Source organism: Zalophus californianus, chromosome Y, assembly GCF_009762305.2.
Source record: "Zalophus californianus isolate mZalCal1 chromosome Y, mZalCal1.pri.v2, whole genome shotgun sequence".
Classification (NCBI taxonomy): domain Eukaryota; kingdom Metazoa; phylum Chordata; class Mammalia; order Carnivora; family Otariidae; genus Zalophus; species Zalophus californianus.
In genome coordinates, this window is record NC_045613.1 from 2575064 (window position 1) to 2599122 (window position 24059).

Consider the following 24059-nt stretch of genomic DNA (forward strand, 5'->3'; position numbering starts at 1 on the left):
TAAAAAATTTAGAAAATTTTAGGTTGAAAATGATACTCAGTAAGATACTTCCCCCTCTAAATAATTATTTGCTTGACTGTTTAAAATGATACTTAATCAAAATTTCTCTTGTAGATTGTTGCAGATTTCTTCTTTTAACGGAAAGATGAATGCACAGAATGAAATTAACAAAGTGATATCTAGTGTATCATGTTATACTCATCGGCATGGTAATCCTGAGGAGGAAGAGTGGCTGACAGCGGATCGAATGGCAGTAAGTCCCTTTGATTTTTCTTTGGTGAATAAAATTCTGTACCAGTTATGAATAAGATTAGCACCAATTAGTGCTAATGTGTAAATGTAAACAGTGACGGAAAGTAACTCTGAAATTGAGACATTGATTCATGATTAAATCCTAAAACTTTTTTATAATGGGTAATAAGAAATGATTTGTTAATAAGTAAACTATCGCTTTCTATTAACCTTAAACCTATTGTGTCTTTGGTAAGCTTACCATTGGTGAATACCGGTATTAATGATGCAATTATAGTTTGGTGGGTTGGCTGAAATGCAGTAGGTAGATGGGTAGATCTGGTATCTAGTGAATGAACTGGCATTATGCAAACTCAATTCGGTTTCGAGTTCTAAAAGTGAGGCTTATAATGAAAGGAATAAAATCTCTGATTTAATGTTCTGTCGTGATTTTTAAAACTTAATTGTTTTAAGATTTTATTTACTTTGCAGAGAGAGAGCACAAGCAGGGGGAGTGCCAGGCAGAGGGAGAAGCAGTTTCCCTGCTGAGCAAGGAACCTGATGCAGGACTTGATACCAGGACTATGGGATCACGACCTGAGCTGAAGGCAGATGCTTAACTCAAGGAGCCACCCAGGCATCCCTGAAACTTAATTTTTAAATCACTTATATCTATCATTTTGGCATCGAAAGGGAACAGTTTAAATAGATATTTATATGTTTAAGTGTTGAAATGAATACTGTCCAGTAGCCTTGTAAGGTATTTGCTTGGTAATATATTTTGTGTGTATATCGTATGCTAGTAGTGGGTATATATGTGTGAAGAATGATCTCTACCTTAAATGAGTTCTTAGTTTAATAGTGAAAATGATTGGGGCACCTAGCTGGCTCAGTCAGTAGAGTGTGTGACTCTCAATCTCAGGGTTGCGAGTTCAAGCCTCACAATGGGCATGGAGCCTGGTTTAAAATAATACGTTTTTTTAAAATAGTGAAAATGATCAAAATGTAAAAGGTATTTGAGGACTCTTGATTATTGAGAAATGGTATGTAACCTAGACCCTAGGTTCTGACTCTGTGTTAGGTGTCAGGTTTCAAGTATGCAGTTTACCTACTTTGTGAAACATCAAGCATTTAACTACTTAAAATGTCCACCTGTCTGTGAATTATTACCAGTCCTTGAAAGGTACAGAAAATGAATGTTGAGAAACTTTTGGAAGCAATGTCATTGCTGTGGCATTTCTCTTGATTTTTCCCCCCAAAGAATGAAGACAGATGGGGAAATATAACACTGATTATTCTCACAGATAGTATGAGGAATGTGCTGAGGTACATTTTTATGGGACCATTTCTGTTTGTGAAAAATTAAATTCGGTACAACTTTTTATTTTAATATTTTTTATTAAAATCATAATAAGCACATTATATGGGATATAATTTTTCAGTTTAGTAACCTCTGGGAGCATTTTGTGTGCAAAATTAGATTTTGTGAAATACTGAATATTTTGCACTAAAACAATATGTAAACATATTACAATAGTGTGTTATAATTTGTAAATGTAAACATGATTGAATCCAATGTTATTCCAAAATCTGAACTATATTTTAATTTTTTACTTTTATTTCTTTTCAGTTTTTGAGATGTAATTGATATATGTAACTATATAAATTTAAGCGCACAGTGTAATGACTTAATTAACATGTATAGTTGACCTTTTTTTTTAACATTTATTTGAGACAGAGAGAGAGCATGAGCAGGGGCGAAGAGGCAAAGGCAGAGGGAGAGAGAGAAGCAGAGTCCCTGCTGAGCCAGGAGTGTGAGTCAAGCTCCATCCCAGGACCTGGAGACCATGACCTGAGCCGAAGGCAGACACTTAACTGACTGAGCCACCCTGAGCACCGCTACAGTTGATCTTTAAACAGTGCAAGGATTATGGGCATTGACACCCTGCATAACTGAAAATCCTCATACAACTTGAGACACCAAAACTTTAACTACTAAAACCCTTATTTATGACAAAAGTCAATTAGCACATATTTTATATGTGTATTATGTAATATATATTGTTACAATAAAGTAATCAAGAAAAATGTTATTAAGTAAATCATGAGGAAGGGGAAATAACTGTGCATACATGGACTCAACACAGTTTGAACCTGTGTTGTCAAATAATTACCACAGTAAATTTAGTTAGCATCTATCATCTTCTATAGATTTTTTTAAAAAGAAAAAGTATTTTTATCCTGTTTTTGTGAACTCTTAGAATATAATGTCTGGGGGTGCCTGGGTGGCTCATTCAATGAAGCCCCTGCCTTCAGCTCAGGTTCTGATCCCAGATTCCTAGAATTGGGATCAGGCTCCCTGCTGGGCAAGGAGTCTCCTTCTTCCTCTACCTCTGCCCCTCCCTCGCACTCATGCTCTCTCCTTCTCGCTCTCAATAAATAAAATCTTAAAAAAAAAAAAAAAGAGGGATGCCTGGGTGGCTCAGTAGGTTAAGCGTTTGCCTTTGGCTCAGGTTCTGATCCCAGGGTCCTGGAATTAAGCCCTGCGTCAGGCTCCCTGCTCAGCGGGGAGCCTGCCTCTCCCTCTCACTCTGCCTGCTGCTCTGCCTACTTGTGCTCTCTATCTTTATCAAATAAATAAATAAAATCCTAAAAATATAGATGTTCTCTTTATGTCATAGAGCAGTGTTGAATATTGCTACCATGTTGTGCATTTACATTCCCAGTACTTAATTATCTTGTAATTGTAGTTTTTCCCACCCTGATTGTAGCTTCTGCTTGAAAGAAATTTTTGTATTACATTTAGGAATGGATACAACAGAACAATATCTTATCCATAGTGCTGTGAGGTAGTTTTCATCAACCTCAGTATGTGGAAAAGCTAGAGAAGATTCTTCGTTTTGTGATTAAAGAAAAACCTCTTACCTTACAGGATCTTGATAACATCTGGGCAGCACAGGTAAGGAATTTAAGATGACAGCTACTTTATAAGAAAGATACCAAAAATTATTATTTTGCTGTAGTTATTAGGTGTTGGCATATGAATCTGTATTACTTGATTTTAAGTTTAACTCTTTGATATACACAGAATTCTGTTAAGAATATTTTTAAACGAGGGGCGCCTGGGTGGCTCAGTCGTTAAGCGTCTGCCTTTGGCTCAGGTCATGATCCCAGGGTCCTGGCATCGAGCCCCACATCGGGCTCCCTGCTCCGCGGGAAGCCTGCTTCTCCCTCTCCCACTCCCCCCTGCTTCTTTCTCTCTCTTGCTGTGTCTCTCTCTCTGTCAAACAAATAAAATCTTTAAAAAAAAAAAAGGATATTTTTAAGTGAAAAAACAAGTTACCCTGATCTTGACGTCCTTTGCAGGTATAAATCACAATTTGTACAACAGTTGTATGTATTACATATAGACTTACAACAATAATAAATTTGGGTTTTTTTCTTGCAAACTGTATGAAGGAAAAAATGTTAGAAGAATAATACTAGTTTTTTCATGAATAAGTTGGAGGGATTACAGAGTCCTGCCCAGCCCACCCTTTTTAAGGAAAAACTAACAAAATATTCAGTCTTCCCATCATTGAGTACTTAAGGATTCGGTTTTGAGATGATCCACTATTTTGCCTTATTTTCTCTTCATTTTATTTAGAAATATCTGTAATAAATTTTCATTTGAATCCTGAAAGTATATTACCATTTATACCAAGAAATTGAGTATAAAATGGTATACGTGGCAGCTCTAAAGCATTTAAAACATTAACCGCAGATGAGGCAAGTGGAAATATTTTATTTATTAAGAAGTGGACACAGTAGTCTACTTACTTAGTTCATTTTTTATTTAAACTTAAGTACACGGTGATTCTTTTGTTTACTTTGATATATTTCATATTATTTTTCAACAGGCAGGGAAACATGAAGCCATTGTGAAGAATGTACACGATCTGCCAGCAAAGTTGGCTTGGGATTTTTCTCCTGAACAACTTGATCATCTTTTTGATTGCTTTAAGGTAGTAATTCAAATAGTAAAGTAGTACTATCTCATCTTAAGTAGAATTAATTAGATATATTTGTGTTTTGTCAATATATACTTACTAACAAATTTCACAAAGAATCTTTCATGAAGAATTGGTTGTTGCTTTTTTATTCTAGCCAGAATTTAACATTAGTTTTTATTATAGTTATAATTTCCATCACAGAATAATCGTATTTTTCACTCAGGTTATTTCAGTTTGTTTGACTTCCTGTGGCAAATTTTATTTTTGCATACTTCTGCATTTGGAAATGGAGGAGAATGTTATTTGCTATAATAAATAGACATTTATAATTATAGAGATATAATAATACACTCAACTGCAGTGGTTCTCTGAGATAACGTATATGAAAAATAGAAGTAAGATTCAGAAAGAACTCTTAAGAGTCTCTGGCAACTTATCTGCATTAATCTAATTGGGCACTTTTTTATATTCAGTCTCTTCAGTTGGCAATGTTGGCTGGAGAATTTATAGATTAGGAAGATAAAATCATATGCCATCGTTCATAAACGATTATTCTGGTAACCATAGGCATTAGAATCACAGTATTTCTTGTTGAAAGTAATTTGCATAGCTCTTGGTAACTTTATTTGGTACAAGAAATGAGAAACTGTTTGGCATCTGTCAAAATACATGTTTTGTGTTCTGTGATACACCTGTTGTATTTCTGAATACGTGTACCCTAAAAAAATTCATCATTGTGTATCAGGATGCGTGTTCAAAAGATCTGTAGCAGGGTGCCTAGCTAGATCAGTTGGAAAGAGCAGGCAACTGTTGATCTCAGTAAATTTGAGCCCCATGTTGGATATAGAGATTACTTAAAAATATCTTTATCAAGAAACACAATGGAGCAACTTATTTGTATTAAACTCGAACTGGAAAGAACCAAGTGTCTATAAGTAGTAACAGGAAAAATACATACAACAGTGAAAATTAATATATTAGAGGAATTTAACAAATGGGTGAATCTTAGTAATGTGATGAAATTTTTTGTATATTTTTTAATCCATTGAATATATCAAAGCAGGGAAGGAAATCAATATTGGGAAGATATTGTGGATACTGTAAAAGTTAGTTTAAGAGGTAACTTCTGAATTGGTGATGTATCTATAATAGCCACAGTGACAGAAAGATGGAGTGGTATCAATTTTTCCTTTTTTATTTCTAATATTGGCAAGATTCTTTAACTATAATCATAGTGAAAATCCCATCACCGATGCATAGCCCTTTTGAGTTATCAAGTGTTTACTGAATGTCTATTATTATTATGTCTAGTTAGAAGCATTATATTTTGAGATGTTGTATGGTATAATTTATTGTGATTTGAAAGGCCTTACCGAAAAGTCTCACTAAAAACACTTTAAAGCCTAAAGTGTAGGTCACTTAACAGGTCTTTGTAGGTTGTAACTAAGTGATCCTGACTTTGTCTAAATATTTGTCCTTAGTTATATTTGCTTATGGTATTGCTCAAATGGTGGTCTATAAATATTTGAGTCCTTTGTAAGTCTTTGTCTACCAGGCTACTAATTTCCAGTCCTTGACAACAATTTTTGTCAGAGTTGTTAATTATCACTGTCCTCATGGTTTGAAACTCTGTCTTACTGTGTTACTGTTTTTCATATTCTTAGTGATTAATGAAATTGAACTTTTTTTTAACCTGTTTTTGAACTATTTGTGTCATTTCCAGTGAGAGGTAATTCATATCTTTTACCTGTTTATTTTTCCTATTTGATTGTTGTTCCTCTTTTTTTTTCCTTTATTTTTTGAGAGAGAATGTGAGGGGGGCAGATATAGGAGGAAGGAGAGGGAATCTTAAGCAAGTTCCACACTCAGCATGGGGTTCAGTCCCACAGCCCTGGATCATGACCTAAGGTGATATGAAGGGTCAGATGCTAAACCAATTGAGCCACCCAGGTGCCCTGTGTTCCTTTTTTTATGCATTCCTAAGTATTTTGTATATCTGATTTTTCAGTCCTTGCACATTTGGCTAAAAAATAATTTCTCATGGTTTTATTAGGACTTTGAATGAGGAATGAAATATCCTAACTGTATGACTGGTTGGTGGGTTTTAATCCTCTTTGATTCTGTGGTGGTTGCCATTATCTGTTTTGTTCTTGCAATATACATGATTATAATCACATACATGATTATAAACACAGTTTTTGTGTTCCTTTCATCATTTCAGAGGGAATTTTGTAGGAGCTAGAACACTTTAGAAGCAAGCACTCAAGTTGTCTTCCTAGAAGTCCCATTTTTATCATTTCATTTTTCCATATTTATCATTTTAAATTGTATAATATTTCCAATAAGAGCTATTTATTCTTTTCTCCAATTTTTGGATATTTAGGCAACTAGCAGTTCCTTATGTTCTGGCAACCATTGAATGCAAGCAGAAAGAATACATAAAACTTCCCCTATGTTGTATTAACTGGCCTTAAAGAACACTATTTTATTTTTATTTTATAAATTTTTTATTTTGAGAAATTGAAGGTTCACGTGAACTTTAATAAATAATACAGAGAATTTCATACGTTCTTTAGAGTTTTCTTCTGTGAAAACATCTTGCAGAAAGTAGTACAGTATTAATTAAGATATTGACACTCGTACTTTAAGTTTTATTTCCATCACCACATGGACTCTTCATTAGTCCTTTTATGGCCACAGCAGTTCTGTCTTGCCCCTCCTCATAACTCTTGGCAACTGCAGGCCTGGTGTCTGTTTCTACCATTTGTCATTTTGAGATTGTTAAAGAAATGGAATCATATAATATATAGCCATTGGGGATTTTTTCACTCAGCATAATTCTCTGCAGGCTCATACAGTTTGTTTATGTATCTGTAGATTGTTTCTTTTGTTCCTGAGTGGTACTCATGATGCAACTTTTAACTGGTTATGGCTTATTTCACTACTCACCCATAAATGGATGTATGAAGATTTTCTCATGTAGAGCTTTTACAAATAAAGCTGCTATGAACATTGGTGTGCAGACATTTTACTGTGTGTGAACATAGTCCGTATCTCTGTGATTGCAGTTGCTGTGTTGCATAGTAGTTGCATATTTAGTTTAGTCTGTTTTAGTTTACTTCTTGACAAAGCCATTTTATAAAGATATTCACAGACTGAGAGGTACACACTAAAGAGTATGAGGCAGTGTGTTTCCGTATATTTACAAAATTACGGTATCACTACCACTGCCTAATTTCAGGATGTTGTCAGTATCCTGAAATTAAACATCAGTCCTTATTCTGTCCTCCGTCCAGCTTCTGCCCCTACTGCTCTGTTTTCTGGATTTTCTGCTCAGGACATTTATCTGTATACATGGCCTGTTTTGACTTCCTTCTTTCACTAAGCAAAATGGTATCAGGGTTCATTTATGCTATATCATGTATTAGATTTTTTTGTTGGCAAGTTAGATTCAGTAGTGTGGATATACCAGTTTTGTTCATTGATCAATTAGTTAATGAACTTTGGGTTGTTTCCACTTTTGGTTTAGTATGAATACTGCTGTTCTGAAAGTTCATGTGTAAGTTTGTTTGGACATGTATTCATTTATATTACCAAATGATGTTTTGTTGTATAGATACAACACATTTATTCATCATTTGGGTATTTCCCACTTCTGGCTATTATGAATAATAGCTGAGAACACTAGTGTACAGGTTCTTCTTTGGACATATATCATCAGTTCTCTTGGGTATATACTCATGGAATATGGAGAGGAATTGCTAGGTCACATGGTAATTTAAAGTATAACATTTTGAGGAACTGCCAAGCTGTTTTCCAAAGTACCTGTACCTTTTTATATTTCCATCAATGTATGAGAGTTGCAGTTTCTTCTCATCCTTGTCAACTGTTGTCTTTCTGATTTTAGCCATCTTAGTGGAGTTGAAGTAAAATTTTGTTGTGGTTTTGATTTGCATTTTCTTAATAGCTAATGATGATGAACATATTTGTGTTTAATGACCATTTATATATCATCTTTGAAGAAACTCCTGTTCAGATTCTTTATGTCTTAATTTTTTATTTATAGAAATTATACATTCTATATATAAGTCCCTTATCAAATTATGTTTTGCAAATATTTTCTCCTTGATAGGTTGTGTTTTCTCTTTCTTGATGGTGTTCCTTCTGTAACAGAGTTTAAAAAGTTTTTTGGTTAGGTGACTTTGACATCACATAAAATTAAACATTTAAAAATATATAGTGGATTGGAATTCAGTACATCCAGTGTTATACAGCTGCTGCTTCTATCACATTGCAGAACATCTTTGTCATTGCAGTCATTTCTCTGTCTACCCTTTGCTTCCTGCATCCTGGAAACCAGAAATCGATCTTTCTGTCTGTAAAGACTTACCTGTTCTGGGGCGCCTGGGTGGCTCAGTTGGTTAAGAGACTGCCTTCGGCTCAGGTCATGATTCTGGAGTCCTGGGATCGAGTCCCACATCGGGCTCCCTGCTCGGCAGGGAGTCTGCTTCTCCCTCTGACCCTCTTCCCTCTTGTGCTCTCTATCTCTCATTCTCTCTCTCTCAAATAAATAAATAAAATCTTTAAAAAAAAAAAAGACTTACCTGTTCTGGGTAAAGTTTTTAATTTTGTGAAGTCCAATTATGTATTCATTTTATTGATAACTTGGGCTTTGGTTTCATATTTTAGACATTACTGCCTCTAGTGTACAGTCTCAAAAGATTTTTTTAAAATGTTTTCTTCCAAGTATAAGGGTATACCTAAAGTGGAGTTTAGGTGTAAGTATATACACTCATATTTAGAGCTGCGTTCCATTTTCAAGTAAATTTTGCAGTGGTGTGAGGTGAAGTTCCAGTTCATTCTTTGCATGATACTATATTCACTTGTCCCAGAAACATTTGTTTAGAAGACTATTCTTTTTATTCAGCTGTCCTGGCTTTTTTTTTTGTCTAAAATCAGTTCTTTAATAATTGTCAGAATCACATAAGGGTTTTATTTCCCTTCACTGTGTTCTATTCTGTTAATCTGTATGTCATTATGCCAGTATTAACAAGTGTGCATGCCAGTATTAACATTGTCTAAATTTTTCTAGTTAGGAAGTGTGAGTCCTTCACTTTTGCCTCTTTAAGAAAAGGACGTTGGCTGCTGGAAGTCACTTGACTTCCCTTATGAATTTTAGAGTATGGTTGTCAATATCTGCAAAGAAGGTAGGTGAAATTTTGATAGACATTGTAGGGCATTGTATCATTTGTATAGTATTGCTGTCCTATCAATATTAGTCTTCCAGTCCATGAATCTGGAATATTTTTCAGTTTTTTGGAGCTGTCTTTCCATTTATTTAGATCCCCTTTAATTTCAGCAGTATTACCTCCCCCCCATATTCATTTCATTTTTGCTAAACTTATACTAAAGCAGTGTGCTGTTTTTGATGTTACTTTGAGTGAAAGTGTTTGCTTTGTTTTTGTTTTGGGATTGTTCTTATCTAACATATAGAAAAACATACCTAATAAATGAAAATACAGTTAAGCTTTTAAAATTTATTTATGTCCTAAAACCCTATAGTACCTGTTACTTGTTGTGTGTATATATATACATATATATATTTTTTTTTCTTAAGGAGTTCCTAGATTTTGTATGTACAAGATCATATGATTTGCAACTAGAGATAGTTTTACTTCTTCCCAATCTCGTTGTCACTTTTTCTTGACACCTTTGTTTATTAATAGCCCTAACTAAAACATAAAGCATAATGTTGAAGGATATGGTGAAAGTGGGTGTTCTCAATGTTGAGTGGAAAATTTAAAGTGTTCCGTCATTAAGTATGATATAAGTTGACAGGTTTTGTTATTGCACTTTATTGGATTTAAGAAATTCCTTCTGTTCCTCGTTTTTTGAGTATTTTAGTTATGAAAGGCTGTTGGATTTTGTCATTTGCCTTCTCTACATCTAGTGAGATTATGGGTTTTTTGTCCTATGTTACATTGACTGATATTTGTATGTTCAAATAGTCTTCCACTTCTGTAATAAACATGTGTGTGCAGGCAAAGAGAAATCTGCCTGGCTGTGTGAGCTAGTCCATGGGTGTATGGCGTGTGTGTGTGTTTTAAGGCACACCTGGGTGTGTGAATTAATGCAGAGCTACGTATGTATGGACGTGTGCCAGAGAACTTTCGTGTGAGTGTTGAGTGTATGTGTGCTTGCATGTGCAAGGGTGTCTGTTGTGTGTCTGTGTGTTTGCATGTGCAAGGGTGTCGGTGGTGTGTCTGTGTGTTTGCAGGCCATTCGGTTTTTGCATGTGGGGGGGTGTGGGTGTGCGCACATCTGTAGCCACAATTCTATGCCTCTGTCTTGGAGACTGTGCGTGCCTGGTGTGTGTGTGTTGCATTATCACGTGTGTGTGTATTTGGGTGGTCATGTGTGCACACCTGTGTGTCGAAAACAAGTGTGGTTCTGTGTGCATTGCATGTATGCTTATGGCATGAGCTCTTGTACGTGTGCATGTCTGTCGGTGCGGGACCAAGTGTGTATGCCTGTTTTGTGAGGATTGTGTGTGTTCCTTGAGGGTTTCCGTGCAGTATGTGTCGTGTGTGTGTGTGTGTGTGTGTGTGTGTGTTTGTGTATGTTTTCGGGGCGAATTTTGTATTCTACTTTCCCTCAGAATGATTGCGTATGTTGGGGGTGTGGGATTACATGTTTAAAAGTGTGTGTGTATGTTGGGAAGCTCACCGCACATGCCTTTGAGACAGAGAATATGTATGGGGTGGGTTTGTGCATGTTTGCGTGAGCACGTGTGTGTGCGTGTGTCATGGTGAGGCTCAGATTGCATTCCTGTGTGATGCAGACCGTGTGTTTCCGTTCCCTGTGGGTGTCCTGAGGGCAGGTGTCTGTGCCTGTGTCTGGGTGAGGGCCAGTTTTGTATGCATGTGTGTCTAAGAACATGTGTATTTGTTGCGCGTGTGTCTGCGTGTGTTCTGGGGTGGAGGGCCGTGTGTGTGTTAATGCCGGGGTAAGTGTGTGTGGCTCTGCCATAGAGCTTGTGTGAGTGTTGTGCGTGTGTTTGCAAGCGCAGCTGTGTGTGTTTGCACGGAAAGTGTGCATGCCTGTGTGCAGGACACGTGTGTTTGTGTGTTATGTGATCTGAGTGTGTGGGCATGCACAGGTGTGCGTGGGAGTGGACCTGTGCAGACACCATGCATGCCTGTGGCCCACAGATTGTGTGTGTGTGTGTTTGTGCGCAACACACCTGGGTGAGAGAGAGAGAGCAGTGCCGGTCTACATGGGTTTGTGTCTGTGTGCGTGCGTGCGGCCATCTTTCCCTTGTGTCGAGCCCGGCTGTGTGGGTGTGTGTCGTGTGTGTGTATGCATGAGCACGTGTGTGTGTTTCATGTCTCTGTGTGTTTCCAGTCACGTGTGTTTGTGAGAGTGTGTGGCCACTGGCGCATGCCTGTGTGTGGAGACCGTATGCGTGCGTGTGTTGTGTCCAAGCGTTTGCATGTGCACACGTGTGTAGGAGGGTGTGTGTAGGCCCCGGGCAGCAAAGGAGAGGGACTGCGGGATTTCCAGCTCTGCCGATGTTGGAGAAAGGGGCAAGAGGCTGAGTGCAGCCACGTCCCTCCAGACACACAGGTCTCGAGTGTATTACATGGTTCTTCAGAGGTCTGTCTCCCCTCTTGATGCACAGACGCACAGGTGCCAAGGCAAGGAGGGACGGGTGGCAGTTGGCAGGCGGGTGTGAGGCGCACGACCCTTCTGTGCTGCTTGCACAGATGGTCCCAGGTGTGGGAAATAACTAGGGTTTTCAGTCTCCTTCCCGGGCCTCACACCTCTTGTTGTGTGGACCCTCTCACCTTACTTACCCAGCAAGGACAATGCCAGAGGTCTGTCATTGCACGAATGTCACCCGGGAGTGGGAGTGGATGTGGACAGCATCCACATGAAGGGCGAACAAATGGAAACCACGGTCCAAGACTGTGGGGGCGCATATGAAATCCATTCTGGGGGAAACGCGTGGAAATCCGGTCGGGGACTATGCCTGCATATAGGTGCACGCTTCCCCTGACTGAGACGGAAACACTCAGTGACTGGAAACACACAGAGACACGCAACACACAAATGAGCTCATGCATACACACACACACGACACACACCCAGACCCCTGGGCTCCACACACATAAGGGAAGATGACCGCACGCACGCAGTCACAAACCCATGCAGACTTCACCTGCTTGTCGGTGATGCCTGGAGAGACTGGCTGGCATTGGCGCCAGACCAATGGCCCCAAGCCTACTTTGCTGACTTGAAAGCAACTTTGGCATTCTCTCACCACATATGTGGGCCAGCTCTGGGGATGTGATGGCCAGCTTGATGTTCCGCTCATGGTCTCACCCGGCTGGCCTGGAGCGAGGGAGTCGAGAGTGGATGCGTTCTCCTCTGCAGGTCAGACGAGCCGGGAACCCCTTTCCGGGGCTTTCGTGCCTTTAGCAGCATGCAACACAAGATGCTCCGTCTCTGCTGGTGCAGGCATTCGTGCTGCCTGTCGCCTGGGTGCCGTCCTCAGCTCCTTGCCGCCTGGTCTACCACGAGTGGGCACAGAGGTCACCTAGCCAGCGGACAGCCTCCACCTGCTGCCCTCTCCACAGGGTTCACCCAGAATTCCTCTTCAGGGAGGGGCATCTGGGTCCCCTTTGCTGTACGCTCTTGGCTCCGGGAAAGGCAGGCGTCTCTTTGTCCTCCATGCTGAACACACTGCGTGTCTGTGTGAGTGTGTGAGCATGGTTTTGTGTGGGCATCCAGTGTGGCACCGTTTCGAGGCTCACTGGCCTGGCTGCCGGTCACAAAGTGGGAGAAGCCTTTCACATCCTGGGAAAGGACCTGCTCAGAGACGCATCTGCTTCTTCCTTTCTGGAAGCCTTTAGGTTTCAGAGGCCGTGTGGCCAGAGGGGTTAGAAAAAGAGAGCGGGAGGAGAAATCAGAGAGGAGGACGGAGAGGAGAGTGTGAGGAAAGGACAGGCGGACCGATGGCCAGAACACTCTTCGTCGCTCTGCTCCTGACCAGCAAAGGGCATGCACTGGGACAAAGTGTAGCCGCACATTTCCCCACAGCAGGCAGACGGCTTCGTGGCCTCTGTCTCCTGGAATCACACTATTCTTCCTCCAGGGCCTGGGCTGACTATTTCCACGCACACTTGACCAGGGTTCCCGTTCCTACACACAGGTTCCTGAGTCTTACAGGAATCTATTCGGGAAGGGCAAGGGACAGCTTCCCATTGGCAGTACAAATACCAGGCAGACGGCGCTCCTGACAGGGCTGCGGGAATGGAACACACCGGGCTGTTGGCGGGGGTGGAGTTGCGGCGTGGGAGTTGGTGTGCGGGGGCGTTCGGTGCAGCTGGGAGGCTGAGGCCATCCCGGAGGGGCCACACTGTCAGGCTCCCTGGATGGCTGTCTGGCTCTCGCTGGGGCAACGGGTGGTGCTGGCTATGGCCACGACCACCGCCTTGCCACTGGGTGGTCCCGGGGTCCGGTCACATCCTGGGCTTGGCCATAGGGTTCCATCCAGCCAAGGCCACGTCCAGGGAGCTCACGCCCCCGCGACCCAGAAGCCACCTGGCACCAAACTAGTGTTTGCAAGCATCCCGCAGGTGTGCAGCCTCTGATAGGTACCTGTCTCTAGGCCTGAGCACCAAATCTCCACAGGCCGGCTGCTTGCGGACGACGCACGCTCACACCTGCAGCTCATTCCCTCTGCTGATGCCGCAGCTTGGGGCCGAGGCTCGGCTCTATGTCCAAATGGAGAGCGAGGCATTGTCCAGGGCAACCCAGGCTGTCCCGGAATCCTGGACCACCTTGGTACGCGGAGGGGGAAGTGAGGATGCCGGGACCTACGGGGAGGCAGGTGACTGAGGCGAGGCGGGGGTGTCGAAGGCCCTACGTTAGGGGGAATGGTGGCACAGGCTGTGCAGGTCAGGCCTGGGTGCGCAGAGGCGATTGCGGCCTTTGTGAGGAATTGGTCGTCGTGGTGGAGAATATCATGGCAGTGGTGGAGTTGTGGCGGGGGAACAGCAGTAGGGGGCATGAGCCAAGCAGGACGAGAAGCAGCAGGAGCTGCCACCGGAAGAGCCAGTGCTGGTTCCCTAGACAGCCGGGCTCCCTTGACCCATCCCAATCCTGTGCCAAGAATCTCCCACTTCCCTCGGTGTTCCCGACCAACGCGTGGCCTCCCACAGCCACATGGCCATACTTGGGAATGGCACTGGGCCAGGGGCTGGAGGCTCCTGAGTCTCTAGGTGAGGAGGAACAGTATCCCACGAGGACAGGGGATGCCCTTAACCCACCTTGACGATCCTTGGCATTATGTAATTTCACGAATCCCTAACGTGTTTGTGGGGTGTGTGTGTGTGTGTGTGTGTGTGTGTGTGTGTGTGTGTGTGTGTTCACGGGGCACAGCAGTTGTGTGGATGTGGACCACGCAGAGCATCAGAGTCTGACCAAGCACAAGAATTCGAGGAGGCGTTCACCGCTGTGAGAGATTTGTGGGCGAGTCTACGTGGTGCTTTCCCTACACAGGACAGAAATGGGGGAAAGCATCACCAGTGGAAGCTCTGGAGTGTATTCAGCAAGTATCTGAAGGGACGGGAAAGGAGACATAAACAATTGAAGAAGGGCTTTGCGTCTGTGTGTAGGTTTGACTTCGGAGCCAGGACATGGCGAGGAAGCAGACTATCTGGTGGGCCCCTCCAACCCCCGACGTGTGGGATTGCCTGTGTAGTGGTGATATTCAGCATGGGGACAGCGCAGTGCAGGGCATGGCATGAGGACACTCGTGGCAGGCTCTAGGAGGCGGGTGGAAAACGCAGACTTCTGTTCATGGGTGCCTTATTCTTCAGGGCAGGGCACACAGGTGGGGAAGTGTTCTGGCGAGCGGGGCCCTCGTGGCCTTGTGGCTCCCGATGTCGGTGCAGTGACACCGCTTAGGAAGCTTGGCCCAGTACTCTTTATCCTGGAAGCGGGCCCCGCACTACTGTGATGTGCTCACATGCATGCCTCCTGTTGCAGCACCGCAAACCCCCCGAGTCCCGGTAGTACGAAAGAGGAGGCCATCCCTCATGGACCCTGTGGACCTTCGCCGTCCCGCGCTGCCACACCCGCCCACAGGGCACAGTTTCAAAGACATGTGAGGGAATGCAGGTGTGAGTGTTGGAAGGCACTGTGGCTTTGTGAGTGGGCTGTGTGTGAGGGAGTTCTGCGTTCAGCTGTGTGTGTGCTTGTGCGGAAGGCCACCTGAGCATGCCTCTGTGCCAGGGATCATGTTTGTGCGGTGTGGGTGAGTTTGCTTGTGCACGTGTGGGTGTGGTAAGAGTGCATGCCTGTGGACCGGAGACCATGTGTCTTGGTGTGTATATCGGGAGGGTGTGTTTGCAGGTGCACGGGTATGTGTGTTTACAAGGCCACGTGTGTGTGCCACTGTGTCGCGACCCTAGGTGTATAAATGTTGTGTGTTTGCATGCCCACGTTGGTGTTGGTGTGTGTAGCCAACTGTGCATGCTAGTGTGCCACAGTGCTGGTGAGTTGGCGGTTGTTCCCTGAGTGTGTGTTTGCACACGGATGGGCGTGTGTGCGTGTGCGCGCGTTTGTGGCCAAGTGCACATAACTGTGTCCAGACACTGTGTGTGTTTCTATTTCATGTATGTGCGTGTTTGCCTGCATCTGTATGTGTGTATGTGTGTGGCCATGTGTGTGTGCCTGTGAACCGGTGACAGTGTGTGCTTCCCAGTGTGGTGTGAGTGTGTGTTTGTGTGTGTTTCTTGTGCATGTCAGTGTGTGTTCCTGTCAAGTGTGCATGCCTATGCACTGGAGATCATATGTGTTGTGTGTGTGTTTCTTGAGTGTGTCTTTGCCTGCACACAGTGGTCTGTGCTTGTTTAGACAAGTGTGCATGCCTGTGTGTGGGGACCGTGTGTGTGTTACATGGTGTGTGTGTTTCCCAGTGCACGTGAACCTATGTGTGCAGGCGAATAGAAATCTGCCTGACTGTGTGCGCTAGTCCATGGGTGTATGGTGTGTGTGTGTGTTTCCAGACGCACCTTGGTGTGTGACTTTCTGCGGGCCTACGTGTGTATGTTGAGTGTATGTGTGTTTGCATGCACAATGTGTCTGTTGTGTGTCTGTGTGTTTGCAGGCCTTTCTGTGATTGTGTGTGGGTGTGTGTGTGCACATCTGTAGCCACCTTTATATGCCTCTGTGTTGGAGACTGCGTGCTTGGTGTGTGTGTATTGCATTATCACGTGTGTGTGTATTTGGGTGGTCATGTGTGCACACCGGTGTGTCGAAAACATGTATGGCTCTGTGTGCATTGCATGTATGTGTGTTGGCATGAGCTCGTGTGCGTATGCGTGTCTGTCGGTGTGGGACCAGTGGTGTATGCCTGTGTAGTGAGGACTGTGTTCGTTGAGTGTTTCTGTGCAGTTTGTGCCGTGTGTGTATGTGTGTGTGTTTTGTGTGTGTGTGTGTGTGTATGTTTTCATGGCCAATTTTGTATTCTTCTGTATTGGAGAAGGGTTGTGTATGTTGTGGGTGTGGGATTACCCATGCAAAAGTGTGTGTGTGTGTTGGGAAGCTCACCTCACATGCCTGTGAGCCAGAGAGTTTTTGTGGGGCGCGTGTGTCCGTGTTTGCATGACACGTGCGTGTGTGGTTTGGTGTGGCTCAGTTTGCATTACTGTGTGATGCAGATCGTCTGTTTCTGTTCCCTCTGTATATCCTGAGGGTAGGTGTGTGTGTGTGTGTGCCTGGTGAGGGCCAGTTGTGTATGCATATGTGCCTAAGACCGTGTGTATTTCTTGCGCGTGTGTCTGCATGTGTTCTTGGGTGGAGGGGGGTGTGTGTGTTAGTGCCAGGGCAGGCGTGTGTGGCTGTGCCGTAGAACTTGTGTGAGCGTTGTGCCCGTGTTTGCGAGCGCAGGTGTATGTGTTTGCACGAGCAAGTGCGCATGCCTATGTGCAGGACATATGTGTTATGTGATCTGAGTGTGTGTGCATACACAGGTGTGTGTGGGAGTGGAAGTGTACAGCCAAGATGCATGCCTGTGATCCGCAGATTGTGTGTTTGTGTATGTGTGTGTGCGCGTGCACAGTTGGGTGAGAGAGAGAGAGAGTGGTGCCTGTCTGCATGGGTTTGTGTATGTGTGCATGTGTGCGGCCATCCTTCCCATGTGTCGAACCCAGGTGTGTGGGTGTGTATCATGTGTGTTATATACATGAGCCCATGTGTGTGTTTCATGTCTCTCTGGGTTTCAAGTCACATGTGATTTTGAGAGTGTGTGGTATACACCGCTTGTGGGAGCCGCATCCTCACACCTCCAGCTCATTTCCTCTGCGGCTTTGCGGCTCAGTGTGAAAATTGGCTCCACGTCCAAATGGAGAGCGAGGCGTCATCCGGGACCCCAGGGTTGCCCCAGAATCCTGGACGACCCCAATGCACAGAGGGGGCCACGAAGATGGGGTGCCCACGGGGTGTCAGGCACCTGGGGCGAGGTGGGGGTGCCGCAGGCGCTAAGTGAGGGGGTTGGCGGCAGAGGCTGTGCAGGAGGCTGAGGCCCGGCAGCGCAGAGGCGAAGCTGGCCTGTGGGAGGATTTGGTCGTCATGGTGGAGGATATCATGGCGGTGGTGGAGGTCGTGGCGGTAGAAGAAGGGGAGGGGGCACGAGCCAAGCAGGAAGAGAAGCTGCAGGAGCTGCCTCAGGAAACGTCAATGCCGGGTGCCGAGAGAGCCAGGGCCCCTCTTGCCGCACTGATTACTGTTCAGTTAGCACTCAGCTCTGTGGATGCCCAAGCTACCAGGGCGTACTTGCGGCTCACGCGCAGGATGAATCAGAAGCGGAGTTTTCACGTGGCTCGTCGGAGGGCCATCATCCAGTGCAACCCTGGCTTCTGGGCCCAGGCCATATCCTTCCTCCGGCTGGTGGGGCTTGGCTGCTGTGGAAGAGCACCGGGAGGAGGGCAGCAGCAGAGCCACAGCCACGGCCATGAGCGCTGGGGGGAAGGGCTCTTCACCCCCTTCGCTGGTGGGAGTGGGCCCACGAACCCTTAAATACACAGCAGAGGAAGGCGGGGAATGGCTTGGGTAAGAAAGCAGGGGCTGAGACCTATCGAGACCGTGTGTGAGCAGAAGTTGCAGGCGGAAGCTTTGGGGCTGCAGCACACTCCCAACAGGATTGCGGGGTTCAGGGAACACGGGTCAATACACTTTGACAAGTAGTGTAGCCCTAATCCCACTTGGCTCAGAGCAGATATTGGAAGGAAACGATTGCTGGGTACATGGGGAAGATGGGGAGGCTGCCCGCCCCCCTTCCCTGTCCTTCAGAGCCTGTGTGGTTTTCCAAATTTCCAAAGTTCAGGGCAGACCCACAATGTCGTCTGCTCTCGGGTTGCCAAGCCAGTCAGCGGGCCGCCTCACTTCGACAGACTGCGGGAACCCAGACACGGCGCTGCCGGGGTGCTGCACACTCTGTCTCCACAGGCCCCACACAGCCAGGCCGGGGCCCCAGGCCCAGGTGCCTACCCGCACCTTTCCTCCCTGCCTGTCTCTCCCCCTCTGTGTCCTCGCCCGCCCTCTCCCCCTGTCCTCTCTGCCCTCCCTCTGTGTCCCTTCCTCCCGGTGTGGGGTCTCTCTGTCCCTCTCTCTCTTTTGCTTTCCCTCCCGCCCCCACCTACCCCTTTCCCTCCCTCTCTCGCTGACTCTGCCAGGACCACCCTTTGCACCGTGGCTGCGCAGCCGTGCTCCAGGTGAGCCAAGCGGCCCCCTTCTGGGCACAGGAGGCCTCTCAAAGTCATGGGGCTTCAGGCAAACACAGAAGCAAACACAGCTGTCAGCATGGGACTGACCACATCCAGCCATACAAAGGTGTGACTTCCCTGCCGGCCACACACACGGGCCAGGGAAATGTGGGAAGGGAGAGCAATCAGACCCTCGGCCTTGCCCTGTCGGGGGCAGGCAGGCTCAGCGGTGTTGGAAGCCAAGGGACTCCCCAGGGTGGAGCAGGTGGGAAGAAAGTTCAGGAGCTGACGAGGTTGGGAGGGTTGCAGTGCCTGGTGTTTCTGCACTTTTGAAACTTCGGCTCACTTGCTCTCACCTGGGAAGTTCTGGGTGGTTCCTGGCTCTCCTTCCGTAGCACGTGCCGGCGAGGCTCCTTGACCCAAGTCAGATCCTGAAACACCCCAAGATATCAGCCGTGACGGGTGACCAGGACAGAGACGTGCTCAGCTACATGACCAATTTGGAGGTCAGTCCTGGGAGACGGAGGCTTCGGGAGGCCCGGTGGGCGTGGGGTTTGAGCAGGAGGGGGCATCGCAATGTGGTTCAGTGCCACAGCCAGGCAAGCAGAGCTGGGACACCTAGAAGACAGGTTCCCCCTCCCCCTCCTCTTTCTTCGGAGGGGCAGGTGGAGGAACTGGGCTGTCCCAAGTACCGCTGCAGGTTGATGTTTTCCTTTAGGAATAACCCCTACTTCAAGAACAAAGTGATCCTTAAGGTGTATTGGTTTAGCATTGCCAGTAGGAGTGGGCTTGAGCTTCGAGGATGATGGGGGCGGGCATGGGGGCAATTTGGAGCAGGAGGGGAAGTGCACAGGGTCCCCAGCGTGGGGGCGAGACCGGGCCCAGGAGCGAGAAAGGCTGGGACATTAAAAGGGAGGGAAGGTGAGAGGGCGTGGGTCCTAGGCCGTGGAGAGCCTCTCCTAAATTTTCCCGGCCCTGCAGGATAGAGGACGTCTCGTTCCACTCTGGTGCAGTGGTTCTGGGACTATGAAGGTGGAGCTGCCAGCTGCAGGCATGACACCACCAGCCGTAACTTCTTCAACTACTTGTGTGACCCAAGCTGCCCAGGGTCTAACAGGATCACCGAGGTGGGGTCCCTGCAGCCTTTGTCGGCCGGGGTGATGCCCGAGCCCCATCTGCTTGGGAACGGGACCCAGGCCCCGTGCTCAGCTGGCCTGTTTCTCCAGGTCGTCATCAAGGACCTGTGGCCCAATCCCCTCAGTACTACCCGAGGCTGGAAGGCAGCTGTAGGGAATGACCTGAGAGGAGGGCCTGTCGGGAAGGAGCCAGGGGTCTGGGTCCTGATGTGTGAGTGGTGGAAGGCACTGTGTCTTTGTGAGTGGGCTCTGTGCGGGAGGTCTGCATTCAGCTGTGTGTGTGTGTGTGTGTGTGCATGAGTGCGTGTGTGTGTGCTTGCGTGTGCGGCCACCTGAGCATCCCTCTGTGCCAGGGATCGTGTGTGTTTGTGCAGTGTGTGTGAGTTTGCATGTGACGTGTGTTTGTGGCAAGTGTTCATGCCTGTGTACCGAAGACCATGTGTCCTGGTGTGTGTATCCGGAAGGTGTGTTTGCAGGTGCACGGGTGTTCTGTTTGCAAGGCCAAGTGTGTGTGCCACTGTGTAGGGACCCTGGGTTTTTATGTGTTGCGTCTTCAGATGCCCACGTATGTGTTGGTGTGTGGGGGCAAGTGTGCATTCTTGTGTGCCACAGACCTTGTGAGTTGGTGGGTGTTGCCTGGCTATGGGTTTGCAATCTGATGGGCGTTTGTGTGTGTGTGTGTGCGTGCACGACCAAGTGCACATAGTTGTGTGCGGGCACCATGTGTGTTTTTATTCCATGTGTGTGCATCTTTATATGCGGGCATATGTGTGTGGCCATGTGTGCATGCCTGTGTGCCGGTGACAGTGTGTGCTTCCCAGTGTTGTGTGAGTGTGTTTGTGTGTGTTTCTTGTGCACATCAGTGTGTGTTTTTGTCAAGTGTGCATGCCTGTGCACTGGAGATCATATGTGTGTATTTCCTGAGTATGTCTTTGCCCGTGCACGGTGTCTCTCTGTGTGTGGCCAAGTGTGCATGCCCATGTGCGGGGACCGTGTGTGTGTTGCGTGGTGTGGGTGTTTCCCAGTTCATGTAAATGTGTGTGTGCATGTGAGCAGAAATCTGCATGGCTGTGTGTGCTAGTCCATGGATGTATGGCGTGTGTGTGTTTCGAGGTGCACCTGGGTGTGTGATGTTCTGTGGGGCTACATATGTATGGACGTGTTCCAGAGACCTTGTGTGTGATTGTTGAGTGTTTGTGGGCTCGCATGCGTAAGGGTGTCTGTTGTGTGTCTGTGTTTACAGGCCTTTGGGTGTTTGTGTGTGTGAGTAGCAGGGGGGATGTGTGTGGACATCTGTAGCCACCTTCTCATGCCTCAGTTTTGGAGACTGTGTGCATGGGTTTGATGGGCGTGTGTTTTCTTAGCAACTGCGTGTGTATTTGAGTGGTCATGTGTGCAACCTTGTGTGCCAAAAACACGTGTGGCTGTGTGTGCATTGCATGTATGTGTGTTGGCGTGAGCTCATGTGTGTGTGAATTTCTGTGGGTGCGGGACCTGTGGTGTATGCCTGTGTACTGATGACCGTGTGTGTTCCTTGAGTGTCTATGTGCGGTAGGGGCCGTGTGTTTGTGTGTGTTTGTGTGTGTGTGTGTGTGTGTGTGTGTGTGTGTGTGTGTGTTTCCAGGGCCAATTGTGTATTCTTCTGTACTGGAGAAGGTTTGTGTATGTTGTGGGTGTGGGACTATATGTGCAAAAGTGTGTGAGTGTGTGTGTTGGGAAGGTCGGCACATATGCCAGTGAGCCAGTGACATTGTGTGGAGTGCGTGAGTGCATGTATCCGTGAGCACGTGCATGTGTGTGTGTTGGTGCAGATCAATGTGCATTCTTGTGTGACGCAGACGGTGTGTTTCTGTTCCCTGTGGTTATCCTGAGGGCAGGAGTGTGGGCGTGTGTCTCGGTGAGAATCAGATGTGTATGCATATGTCCCTAAACCCGTGTGTATTTGATGAACTTGTGTGTTCATGAGTTCTAGGGCGGAGGGGGCGTGTGTAATAGTGCCGGGTCACGCGTGTCTCTGTTCCAGACACCTTCTATGAGTGTTGTGCGTGTGTGCGCAAGCGCAGCTGTGTGTGTTTGCACGGGCAAGTGCGCATGCCTGTGTGCAGGATGCGTGTGTTTTTTGAGTTATGTGATCTGAGTGTGTGCATGCACACGTGTGCATGTAAGTGGGTGTGTGCAGCCACACGCATGCCTGTGGGCCGCACATTTTGTGCGTGTGTGTGTGCGTGAGTACGTCTGTGGGAGAGAGAGAGGGCAGAGCCTATCTGAATGAGTTTGTGTTTGCATGTGTGCGTGCGGCCATCTTCTTTCCCATCTGTTGAGCCCAAGGCTGCGAGTGTGTGTTGTGTGCGTGTGTATGCATGAGCTCATGTGTGTGTTGCATGTCTCTGTGTGTTTCCAGTCACGTGTGATTGTGAGAGAGTGTGGTCAATGGCACATGCCTGTGTGTGTGGAGACCGTATGCGTATGTGTCATGTGTCCACACGTTTGCATGTGCACACGTGTGTATATGTGCGTGTGTAGGCCCTGGGCAGCGAAGGAGAGGGACTGTGGGATTTCCAGCTCTGTGGAGGATGGAGAAAGAGGCAAGAGGGCGAGTGCAGCTACGTCCCTCTGGACACAGAAGTCTCGTGTGCATTCCATGGTTCTTCAGAGTTCTGTCTCCCCTGTCGATGCACAGAGGCACAAGGGCCAAGGCAAGGAGGGAGGGGTTGGAGTTGTCAGGCGGGTGTGAGGCGCACCACCCATCTGTGCTGATTGCACGGATGGTCCCCGGTGTGGGAAATAGCTAGGGAATTCAATCTTCATCCTGGGCCGCACACCTCTTGTCATGTGGCCACTCTCATCTTCCCTCCCTGGCAAGGACAATGCCAGATGTCTGTCATTGCACGAATGTCACCCGGGAGTGGGAGTGGACGTGGCCAGCATCCATATGAAGGCCAAACAGATGGAAACCGAGGTCCAAGACCGTGGGGGCGCATATGAAATCCACACTGGGGGAAATGCATGGAGATCCAGTCGGGGACTATACCTGTATATATGTGCATGCTTCACCCGACTGAGACGGGGGGTAGGGGCCAAGCAAGAAGACCCTGCTTGTCGAAGATGCCTGGAGAGACTGGCTTGCATTGGTGCCAGTAAAATAGCCTCAAGCCTACTTTGCTGGCTCAAAACCACACTTGGGCATTCTATCACCACATTTGTGGGCCAGCTCTGAGGACCTGATGGCCCGGCTTGATGTGCCACTCACGGTCTCAACCGGCTGGCCTGAGCGGGGAAGTTGAAAGTGGATGCATTCTCCTCTGCAGGCCAGCCAAGCCAGGAACCCTTTCCTGGGGCATTCATGCTGTTGGCAGAATGCAACACGAGACGCTCCGTCTCTGGTGGTGAAGGCGTATGTGCTGCCTGTCCCCTGGTGCCGTCCTCAGTTCCTTGCCACCTGGCCTTCCAAAGAGTGGGCACTGAGGTCACCGAGTCGGCGATCAGCATCCTCCTGCCGCCCTCTCCAAGGGTTCACCCAGGCTTCCTCTTCAGTCAGGGCATCAGGATCCACTTGCGTGTATTCTCTTGGCTCTGGGAAAAGCATGCGTCCCCCCTTCCTCCATGCCAAACACACTGTGTGTCTGTGTGAGCGTGTGAATGTGGGTTTGTATGGGCACCCAGCTTGGCAACTTTTCAAGGCTCACCAGCCTGGCTGCTGGTCCCAAAGGGGGAGAGGGCTTTGATTTCCCGGGAGAGGAGCTGCTCAGAGACGCATTTGCATCTTCCTTCCAGAAGCCTTTATGTTCCAGAGGCCGTGTGGCCAGAGGGCTCAGAGAAAGAGTGCCGGAATAGAAAGTCAGAGAGGAGGACGGAGAGGAGAGCATGAGGAAAGGCCAGGCGGACCGGTGGACAGAGCACGCTTCATCGCTCGTATCCTGACCAGC

At 46.8% G+C, this 24059-nt stretch overlaps 1 protein-coding gene across 1 annotated transcript in view; it reads left to right on the forward strand.

Moving 5' to 3' along the window:
* LOC118356651 (probable ubiquitin carboxyl-terminal hydrolase FAF-X) overlaps window positions 1-24059 on the forward strand; it is a 113996-nt gene that overhangs the window by 26155 nt on the left and 63782 nt on the right. Inside the window, 4 exon segments of the mRNA XM_035725944.1 lie at window positions 2-37; window positions 112-253; window positions 3038-3190; window positions 4131-4235. Of these exon segments, the coding sequence (XP_035581837.1) occupies window positions 2-37; window positions 112-253; window positions 3038-3190; window positions 4131-4235 (436 nt within the window).